Source organism: Vicia villosa, linkage group LG2 (genome assembly GCF_029867415.1).
Source record: "Vicia villosa cultivar HV-30 ecotype Madison, WI linkage group LG2, Vvil1.0, whole genome shotgun sequence".
Lineage (NCBI taxonomy): Eukaryota > Viridiplantae > Streptophyta > Magnoliopsida > Fabales > Fabaceae > Vicia > Vicia villosa.
The window spans coordinates 197,115,082-197,133,185 of NC_081181.1; the positions used below are offsets into that span (position 1 = coordinate 197,115,082).

An 18,104-nucleotide genomic window follows, 5' to 3' on the forward strand; every position below is an offset into this window, starting at 1 on the left:
GAAGCATATGTTCAAGCAAATTAAACTCATGTTTATTGATAAATTATATTCCAACATCAATGTGGACATAACCTAGTTGAGGATGTTTCGATTTATCATCCTTAGATGTAGTAGCTTTGTTAATACTATTAGGGTTCCCCATACCTACAACCAATAAAAATATAAGAAAATTTCCATCACCATTCAAAGAATCTGGATTTCAATTTTCGAACCAATCCTTCAAGAATTCATATATCATTTTCTGGACTTTGAGTTCATGTTATAGAAAAAAAATAGATTATCTAAATAATGATCAATGATAGACATGTATGTATACTACCTGCAAATTCATTCAATTTTGCATATTGACGTCAAAATACAATGGAATTATGTTTGCAAGTGAACATTTTGAATACAAATACAAGAAAGTTAGAAAAGTTTAAGGATATTTGAGTTATGATCATGAAGAGCACTCCACATACAAGGTTATGGAGAATTCATTTTTCCGCTTGAATGTGTCTGAAATTCAATTGCCTAAGGTTGTATGCAAATTTTGTAATTCGAACATATATTTTTTACTTGGATGGGAATATGTTTCTGATAAAAAGATTTGTTGTATTTTAATGCGTCCGAATTGCAATTTCTAGAAGATACAAAACAACATTTTCGATTTTTCATTGGATTTAAAATAAGTGGATGGAATTAATTTATAACATGTAATGCTGGACAGAACATAAGGACCTAGTTGCTACCTTAGTTTTTAATTCCCAACCTCTCTCTTCTGTTCTTTATTTGTTTTTGTTTTATTCCAATGGACAAGAAACAAAGGGACACCAAGGTTAATGCAATGTCTTTTAGTTTCATCTTTTTCTCTTTGTATGTCTGTCACTGTTTAGGTATGTTCGATAGATGAAATTTGACCTTTCACCAAACCAATAATAATAAATGGTTGCAATAGTTTTTGGTAGTAAATTGTGTTTGTTTTCATAAAATTTTGCCACAAACTTCACATTTTCGAATCTTAGTTTTCCACTACAAAGTGACCATTGTTTAACCAACTATTTGGAGGTAGTAGTTGGATTTCTGTCAAATTCTATAAATCAAGATAAATATAGGAATATGAATTGTGATCAATAATACTTAGTTAGGAGACTTTATTAGAAAAGTAATGAATTTTTTATAACGATATTTATAATTTGTTTGAGATACTATGAATTTAGTAGACTTTATTTCAATATTATAGATAAAAATCCATTTTTAAATTTATTAAATAATTATTATATTTGATTTATATATAAATCAAATACATTAATTATTTTATAAATTTAAGAATAAATTTTTATTTATAATAGTAGGTGGAGGGAGTATATGTCATTGAATACAAGATAGCAAATAATTGTTATACAATGATTTGATTCTTATATGTACAACAAAAAAAAAAGTAACATTTTTATGCGCTTTGGTTATTATTATAGACACTAATATTAAAGTGTTACAATTTTTTTTACATTTAATGATCAAAATTTTATCAGTAAATAATAAGATTAGTGTAATTAAAATGTAATTTTTTAAATAATTTAATTGTAATTTTTAATTTATTCAATTTTTAAATAATATAAATTTTAAAATAGAGATAGTATTTATTTTTCGGTTATAGTACTTGAAGGGTGGGAATTCTTTTTTGAGTTTCATTCAGAGTAAGACATACTTGTTTAGGGTCTTACAAGGTGCAATACAAACCTGAGTTAAAACACATTGGAGTCATAAATTTAGGGAGTGTTTATGAGGATTCTCTAACTTTATGGATAGAAAGGTATAGTAATTTTAGAAGAAAAAAAGACAAAAGAGAGATGGTATTTATTTTGGAGAAAAAATGACGTGAGAAAGTAAATTATGAGAGAGAAAGTTAGAAAAATGTAAAAAGTTGAAAGTTAGAGAATCTAATCCCGCAGTTTTCACAAATTATATGGAAATTCAAAAATGTTTTTTTTTTTTGTATCATTTGATAATTGAAATTCGGATGCATTAGTTATAGAGCAAATCTATTGGTCATAAAGGCACCCCCATATTGCTTATGTGTGTTAAACAAATATGTTAATTCAAATTTTAGAATTCGGACAAATCCTTAAAATCCAGACAAATCCTTGACAGTATTTTACGCATCAGTTGGACCTTTATTTGATAACAATGGAGGTGAATTTAGATTTTAAAATTCAGACAAACGCCTAGAACAAATATTCTTATTGTTTATATCATAACAATGGGGTGAATCTGAATTTTAGAATCCGGAAAAATTCCTGGACAATATTATGAATCCCTAGAAAGTAACTAGGAAGAAATTTTTATATCATTTGATAATCATGCAGTATTCACACAATAAACCTTACACATAACTCAGTTATAACTAAGATCAATTTTTCATAACTTATTTGTAAATCATACATCAGTCATTCGTAAAATACAACAAACAATACAAAATTTCAAAAAATTTGCGTAAAATAAAAATAAAAATACAACTACTACGTATATCTAATGACGTTGTTCCTCCTCTACCTCATATACTACAATGCATTATATACCTCTACTAAGATTGATTGCATAGTGACCTTCTTAGGAGTACCTTATAGGTAATATATCCACGACAAGATCCGCTCGTTACTTGTTCCTCTTCTAGTTACTTCTGATGAGCTGACCTAGGGGGATCTCCTTTTGGATCTAATGGTATGTAAGGATGAAACACTCTATAAAATCATTGGATGTAACCATATACCGTACTCTATTGACGAGGAGTTGACACACTACGTACATCCTTTGGAACCAAATGCTCATGGTAGGCCATAAATATCTCATCAATATCTCTACGGAGGATAGTGGGAGGAAAATCAACTATTGGGTCCCCGAGTATACCATGCAGATACCCGAACTCCTGCAATACTCACTCAGGTAGATGCTTGTACAAATCGAGAACCACAAGTCAGCCATCAAGAGTACCAAGATATCACCTCCAACGACCATGTCTAACACTACTCATTGTACGTCCTGAAACAAATATTATCTTCTAAGATGCGATCAAGTGCAGGTATGTACGACTCAGTCCTCGACTTACCTTCGAGTGGGATAATCGAGCACGCACATGGAAAATCTTTAGGGTAGTCTTTAACATACTCCTAGAAAATGATACTTAGAAAAATATGGAGGATCCAAACCTAAAAATGGTTAAGATGAAATACTAGTTAGTGTGTAGCACAAGTATTGTAAAATTAATATCAGTAATGATATAAGTAAATTACGTGAAATAGACAGTTGCTTTATGTCAATTGTCTTGTCTTCCATAAACTACTTTCAAGTAACTTGGAGAATAGATAAATCAAACAAGATGTCCTTAATTGTATTCATGAATCCTCTCCAAGTCCTTGAAGTATTTAATGTAGAAAATATTGACATAGATCACACTTTTGTCCACGAATATGCTTGTGCCAACCAAAATTAGGAAGTATGTCCTCAATGCACATACTCTATGATAGGGAATTTGTGCCTCATCACCCTCAGCATCCACATCCTTATTTAGGTGGTTAATATAATTTTATGATAGGAATGAAAAATTAGCATTACATCTTGTAGTGTCTTCTATCTCCATTTGGAATTTACCTTGATCAACCCCTAATTATGCCACCATTAGGTCGTGGGCCTCGTATCTACTAACTCTAGAGTCATTCAACAATTGTTGTGATCAGAAAATGTAGAACGTGTGATATATGATCAAGGGTAATAGTCATATCTCTGATGGAAAGATGAAATAACGACTTCTTTGTGTGCCATCTCTCAACAAATGCAGACAAAATACCAAGGTCATTATAATCATATTTATTCCTACTAAAGTCCTTCAGCCCGAATAGCTCCAAAACTTCCCTAAACTATGGTTGATTAGGATTCTGTATCTTTGATATCTTCCTACCATGGTTTATAATTTCAATGTGTCATGGTACTCCAAAAAAAGTACATCAATGTCAAAGAGTTCATCTAGTATAAAACAAATATTTAAAAGGGTGATTAAATATTCATGCTACCTCTCCTTCCCATATGTAAACTCCAACTTGTTGTGCATATGGAGGAAGTAATGAAATGTCTTCGCGACCTCCCAGGAAACTATCAGGTGCAACATCATCAGGTTCATCTGGAGGATGTGGATCATACACATGTACAACAACAAGAATGAGAGCGGCAGATGCTTCATCATACGCTAGAGATACATGACATTGGGAAGACGATCCCTCAGCAACACATGACAATTCTCAAACTACAGGTCGCGAGAGTCTAGATTTCTTCATGCGCATTGAAGCATCTTGGGCCACTAAACCATATTTGTATATATATTGTCTATCACTACATTTTTATATAATCAAACAATGAAAAGCATATTATAAGAAAAGAAACAAAAACAATGTATTAGCAAACAAAATTAAAAAACAAACAAAAAATATAGAAATCAAGAATTTGTTATTTGTTTAACGGGTATACTACATGCACCAGAGCAGAACCCGTTCATGCATATACCCAAACGCCCTCAAATGTGACAAATTCATACCAAATCTAATCAGGACCAAACAAGTATTGCATTTCTATTAGTTGTATCCTTATGTAACATAACTATAACTTATTAAGGAATTACATGCATAAAAAACGCTATGAGAAACTTACTAAATGGGATAGTGAATGTGCTTAGCTTGAATGGAGAGGAGTAGAAGTTGATGAAGATGCTAAGTTTGAGCGAACATGAGGAAATCTTGAGATAAAAACTGGAACAATATTGAAATAAGAGTAAACATTAGTAAGGGCATTTTTCTACATTAGTTTGCTTGATTTCAAATGCAAGGGGAAGAATAGAGAAAGAGAGGGCGCACTTATTTAATTGAATGTGTCCGGATTTTGAACTCTGTAAGCTGAATCCATATTTTGAAATTCGTACATATTTTTAACTTTGATTTCGTTGTAATTTTGATGTTGGGTTTGTTGTGGTGTGTTAGGGTGCGTCCAAATTTTAATATCCGTACATTTTTATACTTGTATTTAGTGTATGTTTTAGTGCATCTGGATTCAAAATTCTAAGTTTTAGAGATATTTTCGAAATTTCACTAGGTTGAGTGAGTAAGACATGTGGTGCAATGAACAATTTTATAAATTTAATCAAACATTGCTTGACTGGGTTTATCTTATGAGATTAATAATTATGTACAATGTAAAATATTTGTACACGCAACCAATCAAATAATGTCATATACATATTAGTTGATATATTTTAGAAATCAATCGTTGAAAATGACTTTTTCTTATGTTCCATTGGTGAATGTCTTCATAAACAAATAAGCGTATTGTTACATATTGAGAGGTTTTCTCCGCATGCTATTGAATTTTGAATCCTTGGTGATTCGGGATCAAATTATCACTTAAGATATGGATTGATTGTCAATTATTAGTAGACCACCTAGCTCTCAAGTTAATCACTTCCTTTGCGTGAAGTAGTCTTTTTTTAAGTGGCTTCTTTAAAAATAACTTGCTTAGTACCCTACCTTAGAACACACAAAACTTGATCTAGGGTAGTACCAAATGTTAAAGATTATAGCCAATAAGGAGTTTTGGTCTTTAACCAATCTCCCGCATTTTTTGTCAAACAAAGCTTTGTTAAAGTCATTAAAAGCTATGAAGGAAATTACCCCGGTCTATCTTTTTGTGTACATATTTTCATCCAACTCGTCAAGTGAACATTTCTTTTATGTTTATTTGTACTTTCATACGCCTTGGCCATATCTAGTTTCAAAGTCATCACACCCATTTGTCTTCTTCTTCATCCAATGGAATTAAGCATTCCATGAGAATTGAGGCATTATATTTTTATTAATATACCCTGGAAAAATATGTTCTTCTCTTCATCTACCAAATCGTCTAAAATGGGTTTGATTCAATATGTAATAGTTTTAGTCATTATCTTCATAGCAATATTGTAGAGGTTGATCGATCTGAATTATGTTGAGGAGATTGAGTTCTTGCACTTGAGAACCAAGACTATGAAAGTTTTATTAAGATCATCTAAAGACTTCCCTTTGTTCACTATATACATCACTAGAGTTTGACATCAACACCAATAACTTATAAAAAAAAAAAGACATCAACACCAATAATTAGCTAATAATTTTAAAAACAATAATGTTGGTAGCCCATCAAGAAACATGGCCTTCAAAGGATACATCTAGTTTATGGTCTCTCCAAGTGACATTAACTACATACAAAATTACTAATATAACCTTTACTTTAAATACAATTTATACTAGCTAATCAACTATTAACTACATATAAAACTACTAATATAACTTTTCTTCAAATTAATTTATACTAGCTAAAGTTTAATGTTATAATTAACAAATCATAAAAGATTGAGACTTTTTCCATTTGCCACTTTACACACTTTATAATTTTTAGACAATTGATTCAAAATTCAAAATTTACCTTTTTGCTTTGCCTTCATATACAAACAATTTGTATTCATATCCCATTCTTTTAACCACAATGATCTGTTTTTTGGAATCAAATGGTTTCCTCAATATTAAGAAGCTCAACATGCATACGATTCATGTCTATATACTCGTTTATAGTCTTCTCACTTCTCCCATGAGTCGGATTTGAGATGTTTTTCAATCTTCAACAACTCATTCCTCATTTCATTAAATCTAAATTTCTTGAATTCCCTATCTAAGGCTTGCATCCTTGTTAATTTCCTCTCACAATTATTTCTTGTTTTCCAAGCCTCTCTAATTATCCATTCACATGTTTTTTTAGTAGTCCACATTTTCTCTAATTGTTCATTCACACACCACTTGACAGAAAATTCAGTTTCTTTAACAGCCTCATCAAACTCCTTTTCACTTTGTGTCATCACCAAAAAATTGGAATTTTTTTCTCTTGGATTCTTATCAAAGTGTAAAACAGGAGCCATTACAATTTTATGTGTGCCCCATGTAAACATAATCACATTATCCCGTCCACGATAAGTGATATCATTATCAAATTTACAAGATCTTCCAATTAAAATATGACAAACATCTGAACATCACAAAGTACCTATTCTTTATAATGATTTTCGATGGAGATATAAACTTTACAGGCTAGTGTTACTCGAACTTGAGAGCCCTTGTTCACCCAACCGAGGGTGTATGGCTTCTCATGGGATTTTGTGGACAACTTCCAATAATCTACCAATTTCTGTGACATCAAATTCTCCATGCTGCCAGTATCCACAACCAAATTACACACTTTTTTCTTGATAGAATAATTTGTTTTCAGAAAAAAATCTTGCACTGCTCTTCATCTTGGATGCTATTAAAATTCTTTGTAACACAAAATTTACTCTTTCATCAGATTGTTCCTCTACAAACTCAGCCACTGCATATTCATCGTTCTCAATTGCATGTTACTCATTCAACTTCATTTTCCCTTTCTTCCGCAACAGTAGTGACTCTCTTTATTGGACAAACATTTGATCTGTGACCTCTTCCATTACAACGATAACACGTGTCTCTAGTGAGTTTAGCATATGGGTTATTATGTCGTTGGACTGGTGTTTTACCCTGGTGGACACCGCTAAGGCTGCTAGTCCCCTTATTCTCAATGTTGGAATCCCTAGTTGCTACACTCTTTTCCCTATCATCTATTGATTCAAAGTTAATATGGGGCAATTACCTAAAATGTGATAAATTTCGAGGGGATTTTCCCATCAATTTTGCCTTCCAAACTAGACTGGATGCTTCAGTCACATGGTCCATACAATCTGTAAACTCATCTTCTACTGCATGGATCCCTTTAAGCCATTGATGTATCGAGCTACTTTTTGGTTCTCTGATCCTCCCAATTCATTACGCTCATAGAAACACAAGAACTCAGTTGTGTATTCTATTATAGTTCTCTTTTCCTAAACACACTTAATATACATCTTATAAAGAATCTCCTCACAATCCTTCAGTAAAAACTGCTACAACATCATTTGTTTCATTTTTCGCAAGATTTGACCGGCCCTTTTCTTTGCCTCTGTCTAAGAACAACAAATTTATCCCTCCAAACATCAACAATACTTTTAAGCCTAATCCCCACCATCTTAACTTTTAGAACTCAGATCTTCAGTATGATTGTTTCCACCCCGTGAAACCCTAATTGGTTCATCTCTCCTGTCTCTTTGCTGATTCTCGTTGTTGTTGATGTTGTTCACCTGATTTATTAAAGTCACCATTTATTCAGTCAAAGCAGTTAGAGTTGTGGTTAAAGCCGCGGTAATTCACTCAAGATCTGCTCTGGTCACCAATTGATCTGCCATGGTTATCAAGCTACGAAAAGAATAGGAGAAAACATGCTTTGATACCAATTGACGCGGTCGAAAACACGAAAGAAGTAACAAACGCTAAGGAGGATGTGGGTTGATTATGTTGTAAAATCCATGTCATAGTGAAAATTTCAAGAGTCAATCCTTAAGATATGCCTCTAGTTTTTATCAAACTAGAATAAAATGTAGTGTGTTTTTCTCTGATTTCTTATCTATTTATTTATCTATTCTTACTTGCATTTCTCTTTATCCTCTATCCATTATATTAAAATCTACATTTGAAATATTTTATATTTTAAAATCTCTAAAAATCTTTTATACCCCAATTCTCTCTCTGCCTCTTGTTTTTGAAACTACTTGCATAACCATTTTTATCTTGATATACGTCCACATCTTCCCTAAAATAGTACAATTGAATGTTTCTTCCTCACACTAATGCATAGCAGCTGCTACTGCTAGTATTATACAGCATATACTAAAAAAAAAAAGGTATATATATATATATATATATATATATATATATATATATATATATATATATATATATATATATATATATATATATATATATATATATATATATATATATATATATATATATATATATATATATATATATATAGTAATGCTATTCATACACCCAATTATTACACTAATACTTACACTAAACAGTATTTTACAATAGTCATTAAATTTAGTTAATGCAGTAATGAAGTTGGTTAATGCAACATTCAGGTATTAAAAATAATTTTTAGCAGTTATCAAACTTGATTAATGCTGTGTAAAACCTTGGTTAATGCAGTAATAAAGTTGGTTAATGCGGTAATAAAATTGGTTAATGCAACATTCAGGTATTAAAAATATTTTTTAACAGTCATCAAACTTGGTTAATGCAGTGTAAAAATTTGGTTAATACAGTAATGAAGTTGGTTAATGCACGTCCAAGTATTAAAAATAAACGTCCGTACATGAATAGTATTCATTCGTACATGAATAGTATTCGTCCGTACATGTATAGTGACGTCCGAACATGAATAATATCGTCCGTACATACGGTATAGGTGTAGGTATATTCAATTTTAACCTATTACTAAACTATAAGCTATTCTTATCATGTAATCAACCCCAACCAAAACATAAACAGCAAATTCATAAACTCTGTCATCAACATAAGAAAATCTTTATTCTGTACTCTCCAAAACTTTCCTAAGATTCTGAGCATCCACTTTAGTTTCCAAGGACTCAACCCTGCTTTCTTCTTACTTCACATTCAGATTCCAGTTTCTCAATTTTGGACTTCAACACACCAATTTCTTCCTTCAACGCCTTGTTCTCCGATGCATTCACGCTTTTATTCCTCTCAAAACTTCGATTCTGATTCTTAACAGTTTCCATAGTTTTCCTAAGAACCCGAAGCTCTCTAATGTAATGATGCAATCTATCTATAACCAAAGAAAGGAACAAAACAAACCCTGTCCACACAATCACAATATATGTAACAAATGAACCAATATTGAATAAAACAAATAAAAGTGAAAGTGAAAAAGTTGATTAATTACCCAAAAGAGAAGCTTGTAATAGGTGGTTGGACAATAGTACTTGTTCGGTGGGATCAATAATAGTAACACTTTCCACATACCGACACCGAATCTCATAAATACTGTAGAGTGCAGAACCGAGCATCACCACCAACGTGGCCGTGACGGTTTTAACGACGACGGGTCCACGGCCGCGCTTGGCCGTGTTCAAAGCCATGATCACGAGCTTCCTTAGCGGTGTCTTGAACAAAAAACTCATAATCATTAACATTTCTGCAAATATAACTGCATATAATAGCTGCAACATTTTCGTTTATTTCTCTGTATTATTCTAACTAAGTTGATAATTGAATATAAAAAGGTAGGACTATAGAATTAATTAGGATGCTAATACGAATAAACAATAAGTGGAGTCTTACTTTTAATGCGAAATAAATAAGTGAAGTCCTATTTATTAATGTTATATTATTAGTATAAGGTTGAGATTGAGCGCGTGAGTTGAGTGTGCGTGTTGTGTTTAAAAATCATTAGTCGACAATCGACATAGATGTTGCTATTATGGTTGTTGGGTGTGTGGGGGAAGTGTATGAGAGTGGTGGTAGTAAGTCAATTTTTCCACCATGCCCCTAATCCAACTCGGATTCTTTCCCACATTCTCACCAAATTGTTCCTTTAATTTTAATGGGTCTCTCTTATTGCTAATTGTGACATTTAATAATACAATCAAATTAGAAACAAAAATAAATGGTGACTTGCCCATTATTCATCAATAATGTCATGAAAGATTAAGTTCATTGCTTGGTATATCATTCCTTTTTATTTGTATGGCATTACTACCCATTTCAAAGTTCATATTGATTCGGAACATCTAATATTCATTTTGAGTACTTTTTTTTTTCAATAATTATTTATTTATACCATAAACACTCATCCTTTAAACTTAAAATAGATGTTGAGTTTATTCACATGTCAGCTATGAGCTTATGATAATCATAGGAGTGACAACATTTAAATCTCTAAAACCTGTCCATGCAAACTCTCGTTGAATATTTTTCTCAACAACATGAACTATATTAGATACTAAATCGACATAGCTAGTTTTTCAAATTAGTTTAGATAAAGTTGTATCATGTTCAGATTGGTCCATTGAGGTGATACCAATACAGATTAGTATTATGCGAAAGACACAAAGGAGAAGAAAAAAAACAATGAAAAGTTTAAAGTCATGTTACCTTTACTTCTAAACTTGTATTATGTGAATAGAGTCGGTAGCTTATAAGATTGTTTAATAAAACAAAGATTTTGTAAATTGCAGAGTTTGTTTACTGATGATTTTGAATGGGAGATGAAAAAGATGTCTAGTTTCAAATTCTTGATCTTCATGCATATATACGTTGAATCGATTATTTAATCTTGACAAATCCTATCTTGATTTTACACCCAGTATTGAAACAAAAAACATCACATTTTAGTTAAATGTCAGCAACTAACATATGAACATAATACCATAAATTTAGTGTGTCAATAGACGCAATGCATTTTACTATTGCAGGAGTGTGTCGAGTTAAAAGATACATTTTTGTTCTGCAATCATTTAGCAAATATATATTGCAAGTCTCTCTCGGACAATTGCTCCATAGCTTCAGAAGAACCGCTTAAAATCCTAATAATGAAATGAAACAGAAACACCCAAGTCAATAAGATGAAATTTGGTTATCTTTCAACTCTTTATATTACACACATTTCACTTACCCTTTAGCAACTAGTTTCTTCTTCTCCAGTACCTTCAAAATCTTCTCCTCAACTGTGTTTGCAATGACTAACTTCACAACTCTGTACAAAAAAAGGTATTAGATCATGAAGAAAGACATGGCTTGAGAATGATGAAGAGCAAGAACCAAAACCTTGTAGGTTTATATTGCCCTATTCGGTGAATTCTGTCTTGAGCCTGAAGCTCTAAAGCTGGATTCCACCAAGGGTCCGTAATAAAAACCTGTCCACATCCAACAAACCAACACTAATCTTAGCTTAATTCCAAGAAAACTTAGCTATCTTGTTTTATTAGAATATAAAAGCAACATGAAAATGCTCACATGTGATGCTACTGTCAAATTGAGTGCAACACCACCAGCCCTCAAGGTCATGAGCAAAATTCTGCAGTCTGGTTCAACGTTAAATCTATTAACAACAGCATCCCGTGCGGCTCGTGACATGCTTCCATTCAACAGAACACACGATACTCCAGACTGCAGTTAATGCATTTGCCATCATACAACAGATGTATTATTTATCAATATTATAGAAGTTCAAAATTAATTTACCTTGTACAGAGAGTAGTATATAAGATCTAAGAATGATGTGAATTGGCTAAAAACAATCCCTTTTGCAGAACCATCTCTTTCCATCATGAATCTTATTTCTTCTCTCTACAACCATTAAATTCATCAAGGCATAATAAGAGAATGTTCAGAGACGGTAAAATGTAACAATGTAACAAGAAACCAAAAAACAAAACATTTGCAATGTGACTAATCAGCGCTATGCTACATACCAAAGCCTCCAATTTAGTGCTTGTCTGAAAGTTCTCGAGCTCAATTTTTTTTAATATTCTCGAGGATTTGAAGTATTTAACCATGGTTTTATCATCCTGATCCCTAACATCCTCGTTGGAAGTTAAACCAACAGGATCTTCTTCTGGCGTATGACAAATGTCACCTTCTTGTTTGTCAGCTGCATTACTTGCCAGATCTTCAGCACTTAACTCCTCTTTTTGAGAAAATTCCACAAGGTATCGATGATTTGTTACCTGTACATTTAAGGAATGTAAAAATGCAGATCTTAATATTTTATCAACAAATAAGTTAAACCTCTGAACATTCACTTGAAATGCAGATCTTAATTTCATAAAGTATGTCACTCTTAATCAACATTCCAAATATAAAAGGGGATAAAAGTTGTACTGCAGGTAGGAAAAAGCAGAAATTGGTTTACTGTAGAAGAACAATTATCCACCTGACGCAGCCGTGTGATGAGGTCAACGATTTCAACATAGTGATCCCTCATCTTTTCCCTAGCATATCTGTAAAGGAGACAGCATATCAATAAATAAAAAATCCCACCCGCTCATTTGTCCTTTTTCCAAATGAGAATTAGTTAAACCTCTGCAATTGCATGGTATTTTTGTTGTCTGCTAAGAAAAAGAATGACATGCCTATCAAATTTTGGTTGAAATTCCCTGTATAAGGTCTCATAATAGTCAAGCTCTTCTCTATCCAGGAAATCCATTCTCACTGAAACCTACAGAAAAACATAGAAGAAATTTGCATCTAGTCTTTCAATATTAACTACTGAACAATTATCCACATGGGAAACAACTTACAGTTGAAGGTGGAAGTGCAACATCAGAAGCCCTGCCTATTTTGGTGCGCCTAAGTACTAATTTTTTCAAAATTTTGTGATTGAGCAATATCATAGCATTTTTCCCATGAACATCATTGGATCGAGAATTTTCAATTGGTTTCGCAATGTACTAAGAAACATTGAAAAAATAATAAAGAACATGTCAGCTGAAACTACTTCTCCTGGTTATTTTGGTAACTTAAAATTGAAAATATGAGTTCTGTCTCCTTGAAAAAGGGCAGAGAAGCTGCAGAACTTACTTTATTCCACCAACTGAAATGATCCGCAGAACCATGGGAGCAGTCTGAACATAATTCATACCTGAAAACAAAGGCACCAGGAAAACAAACTCAAAATTAACAATTAAAGAGAAATAAGCATTTTCGAAATGTAGAATGACGTGTTAACTCTCAAACTACAATGAATGCTGCTAGACCCTTTACCTGTGATGAAGAACTCTACAATTACAGCGTTTGCAAAAGTAATAGGAATAAGGATTTATCTGTAGGAACCTTATCTGCACACATGAAATTTCTATTAAAATAACTTTAAAGCATAAGTCTGGTACATCACAGAACTACGGCGAAAAAAGCTTTGCAAATTTACCAGAGGATACAACTCTCCAGGACGGTTCTGAAATGGAGTGCCACTTAATGCCCATTTGTAGGTAGATTCCAAAGCAAAAACTGCTTGAGTGGTATTAGAACGCTTATCTTTTATAAAGTGTGCCTGATGTTTGATAAATATAAGATAAAATGGTCAGTAAAATTAAAGGAAAAAAACTAATCATTTTCAAAACACAGAAACTGACACCAAGTCAAAATTGACCTCATCCAGTATGATCCGCTGCCACTTTACAGCATGTAGGGCTGGCATAGCATCTGATTCATTTTTCTTACGTTTTTCCTGTTTAACAACACTAGGTCCTTCACAATTTCTCTCACGCCAACTCGAATTCGACATATTCCTGCACTCAGATTCAACAATAGAGTATGAAGTTATCACAAAATCATACTTGGAGAACTCTTTCCAAATCTTAACTCTGCCAACCCCATGATAAGCTAGAACCTTGGTGCTTCCTTTTAAAGTACATCGCTTAATCTCATCGACCCACTGAGTGATAGCTACCACAGGACAAATGACAAGAGTTCCTTTGATCAAAGGCAATGCTTCAGAAGAAGACGGTAAAGGTGATTGTGAAAATGCAAATCCATTTTGTTGGAGTTCTCGTTGGGCAAGAACAAGGGCAATAGCTTGAATGGTCTTTCCCATTCCCATTTCATCTGCAAGCACTCCACCTCCGAAAATTTGTTCCTGATCCAAAGCCCAAGCTAACCATTCTTTCTGGAATCTAAGCAAAGGTACAATAAAATCAGAAGACGCCTCAGCAGTTTTATTTAACATTTCACTGTCATAATCTTTTGCCCTAGGGTTAATGTGTTTTGCTTGTAACATTGTCATACGAACAAATATATCGAGCTGCTTTTCCCTCAGTTGCCATGTTAACACTGGCTTTTCCTTTTTCCTAGACTTCCTTCCATCTACCTTCATTTCAGCTCCTGTTAAATCAATGGGAATTGGCTGCTGCGGAACCTGAACCATTGGCGGTTCATTGTTATCTTTGTTCTCTATGACTTCATCAACAACAATACCGTTAGGTTCTCCTGCATTTTCTTCTTCCTCGTAATCACTTTCTTCTTCTATGTATCTACTCAAAGCTAGTCCTACATCAAAACCAGGGTTTAATTTTTTTTCAGACACACAATAGAATGAAATCATCAGATAAATCTATAATAATACATGATGCATTAATTCATAAACATTTCAATGTCATCCTATAATAATCAAAGTGTTCTACATTTAATAAAAGCAATGAGTTTTCAACATAACTCAATTATTTTGTGTATCTCGTAATATTTTAACTCTGTAACAGACAGAATGTGGTTCAATTATAAAAATCAAGAACAACAGAAGAAACCATTATACTAGCTACTAGTGTGATTATTGAGAAACACACTTCCCTATAATGGAAGAAAAGCAAACAAAGTTGAAAAGATTCAAGAAACGAACAAGAAAAGGGTATGATCAAAACATGCATGAAGCACCAATGGAAGAGGAAGAATAATACCAGAAGATCTTGCGTTGGAAATGCGTTGGCTACGACGAAGATTCATTGGAATTGGAATGAATAAACAGAAAATAATGGTGTCGCTCACTCTGACTCTAATTTCAACTATTCGGTTAGGTTGTTGGTATTTAACAGAAAAATTGAAATAGAGATATAATCCAGTGTGGTATAGAGTATTATAGCTTAGAATGTGACTCACTCTTACTAGCGTTGTTTACTAGCATTAATTAATCAGGTAATTAACCTAATAAGTTAATAGTAAATTAAGCACATTATGGAAAGAGTAACAAACCTAGAAGAAGCAACTTACAGTTACACGGTGAGCGCGCATTGATCGGAGGAGCGCCGAAAAGTGATCGGAAGCCATTGTTAGCGGCGGCTTTTGGTGGATGAAGAAACTGCACAATACACGTTGCATTCCACGGTGCAGATTCATGCAGAAGACACATTCCCGAAGAATAGAGTATATAACTAATTTAAATTATACTTTTGGTAATCCTGAAGAATTAATATCAATGATACTTGAATGCGTTATTATGCGTGTAAAAATAATATCATTCGTAATTCGTAGGCTCTAAACTTATCATATTTTGGAGAAACGTGTCATCAATCATAAATAAAGGGGATTTTTTATTCCACCTCATGTTTTTTTTTAGGTATCATGAAAAATTTCTTAAATACTTTTCAAAAATTTGGTAAACTATATATTTTTGATTTTGACTCAGAATTAATTTTGGTTTTGTGCTATATAGAAACCAGAAAAATATCATTGAATAACATCAAATATCACAAACTCAAAATACAATTCATAACATAAACATAGGAAATACATTAAGGATTTTGACATAAATCAAACATTACAAATCAACGTCCACGTGGACGTTGTAACATCAAGATAATATCATCGACCGATTTTGAAATAGTCGCATTTAGCTCGATCGAAAATTTCTCCTCAAAACTAGTAAAAGTATTCCACATAGCCCGTATATCAGCGTCGTTCTTTAGCTCACGGTTGATGAACACAAGCTTCCCAGTCAACAGATGGCGAGCCATACTCGATCTTCACAACTTTTTGATTGTCGTCATAAGGTACAACTTCCTGCAATATTTCACGCACATCTTCAATTGGGGTGTACTTGGTGAACTTAAACTACACAGCCTAAATGGACATTCACATTTTCTTGAACCAGTGTCGTTGCGTTTCAATTTTTGGATATGACGGATATATTTCCCACTTCTTTCACATGTCAAAGTCACAAGTGCATTTCTTCTATTTGTATCATTATCAGACCTTCCAATCACAATACCAAATCTTAGTTTTGTAGCCTCTATACGAATCCACTGCAACATGTCTTCACGTAATTCAAACTCTTCTCCATTTTCAAAATACTCACGAATATCTACCACCTTAGTTACGACAGGAGATACGAGAGATGAAACAACTTGAGACACAATAAATTTGAGAATGTTATCGGGATGCACCATATTTAATGTTATAAAAAATCATAAAACTTATTAACACTTACGAACATGGCAGAAGTTGTTGTCAAATAAATACAAACAGAAACCAAAATTGCATTTCCGGTTATGTTCAACTATCAACCAGAAGTATACATCTGGTTTTCGCGTAACCTTTTTTTGCAATGATAAACAAATTAGTGTAAGGAATGAGGATTGAAATGAATAAACTGTACCTTAAATTCCACTTCCTTGAGCTTTTTTTTGATATGATGAACCACAAAAATGAAAATTTAGAGTGAAAAATGAATTGAGAATGAAAGATTTTTTGAGAGGTTTTTTTGGAAAGAAGAAGAAATGGTTTGATCAAAGTTGACTATGTTAGTTATTATTTTAAGCATTATGAATTTTCCATAATACCGGAAGTATACTTCCGGTTATATATGAAATGACAAGGTGACAGCAAAAATTAATCTTCCCGCTCTAAAAACCATCAACATAATACCGGTACAGAGCTAGAACTATATCTATGGTTTTGTTTTTACATTTTGAAGGGTGAAACCACATTTGTCCTATTTTCGTAAAATATATGGTACGAACCGGAAATGCATTTCCGGTTTTTGAGGGGCAATTTTGAAATTGCAAAGGGTATTTCTTTTGGGCATGGGATAGAATAAGAAATTCCATAAATAAAATCACCTAAGTTATTTATCGAAAAATCATCAAATATTTCAATTTAATTATTCCCATCGTTATTTTCTCTAACTTTGATAGAAGCATCACCCTCGGCAATGCGAGTCCATTTTGGAGAACCCTCGTTTCGGGGGAATTGTTGACTCCTCCACAATTAAAGTGGCTGCAACGTCCACAAGTTGATCCACCTCGAAAGAAAAAGCTAAAATCTCTATAGTCGAGGTAGGAGAAGGAGACGATAAAGGGATAGTAATTGCCACAGGAGTGGGACAAGAGGTAGAAGTTTCAATATTCACCACGACCTAGATACCTTGAGCATCGGAAATGATGTGAAACAACTTCAACTTGCTTATCTTTTCTATGTTATCTGCAAAATACAATCACACATGTTATAAAAAAAGTACGGAGATTTCGTTCTCACCAAAAAAACAGGAAGACTCTACTCTCACTAAAAATCTTCCTCCTCTCTTCGTGGCTAACTTCACTCAAAATGGCATGAGTATTAATCTGCTTATACCTCATCTTAGTATGGGAACCTCACCAG

General features: G+C 32.9%; 2 protein-coding genes across 3 annotated transcripts; both read right to left on the reverse strand.

Annotated features, from left to right (window-relative positions):
- Positions 1 to 9,265: 9,265 nt before the first annotated feature.
- Positions 9,266 to 10,314, reverse strand: LOC131647852 (uncharacterized). Of its 2 annotated transcripts, none has more exons than XM_058917671.1 (2): positions 9,904 to 10,314; positions 9,266 to 9,786 (listed from the first exon to the last, which is right to left on the reverse strand). In XM_058917671.1, the coding sequence occupies exons 1-2, from the start codon at positions 10,187 to 10,189 to the stop codon at positions 9,587 to 9,589; spliced, it is 486 nt and encodes a 161-aa protein (XP_058773654.1). In that variant the 5' UTR covers positions 10,190 to 10,314; the 3' UTR covers positions 9,266 to 9,586. The 2 variants fall into 2 exon arrangements, with proteins under 2 accessions (XP_058773654.1, XP_058773653.1); XM_058917670.1 differs by having other exon boundaries at positions 9,266 to 9,816; positions 9,904 to 10,312.
- A 996-nt stretch (positions 10,315 to 11,310) lies between these two features.
- LOC131647853 (ATP-dependent helicase rhp16-like) lies at positions 11,311 to 15,887 on the reverse strand. Its single transcript, XM_058917672.1, has 14 exons — positions 15,720 to 15,887; positions 14,110 to 15,005; positions 13,888 to 14,010; positions 13,725 to 13,798; positions 13,542 to 13,602; positions 13,262 to 13,411; positions 13,094 to 13,179; positions 12,895 to 12,961; positions 12,434 to 12,688; positions 12,204 to 12,308; positions 11,976 to 12,128; positions 11,787 to 11,875; positions 11,635 to 11,715; positions 11,311 to 11,545 (listed from the first exon to the last, which is right to left on the reverse strand). The coding sequence occupies exons 2-14, from the start codon at positions 14,881 to 14,883 to the stop codon at positions 11,473 to 11,475; spliced, it is 2,091 nt and encodes a 696-aa protein (XP_058773655.1). The 5' UTR covers positions 14,884 to 15,005; positions 15,720 to 15,887; the 3' UTR covers positions 11,311 to 11,472.
- Between the last annotated feature and the right edge of the window lie 2,217 nt (positions 15,888 to 18,104).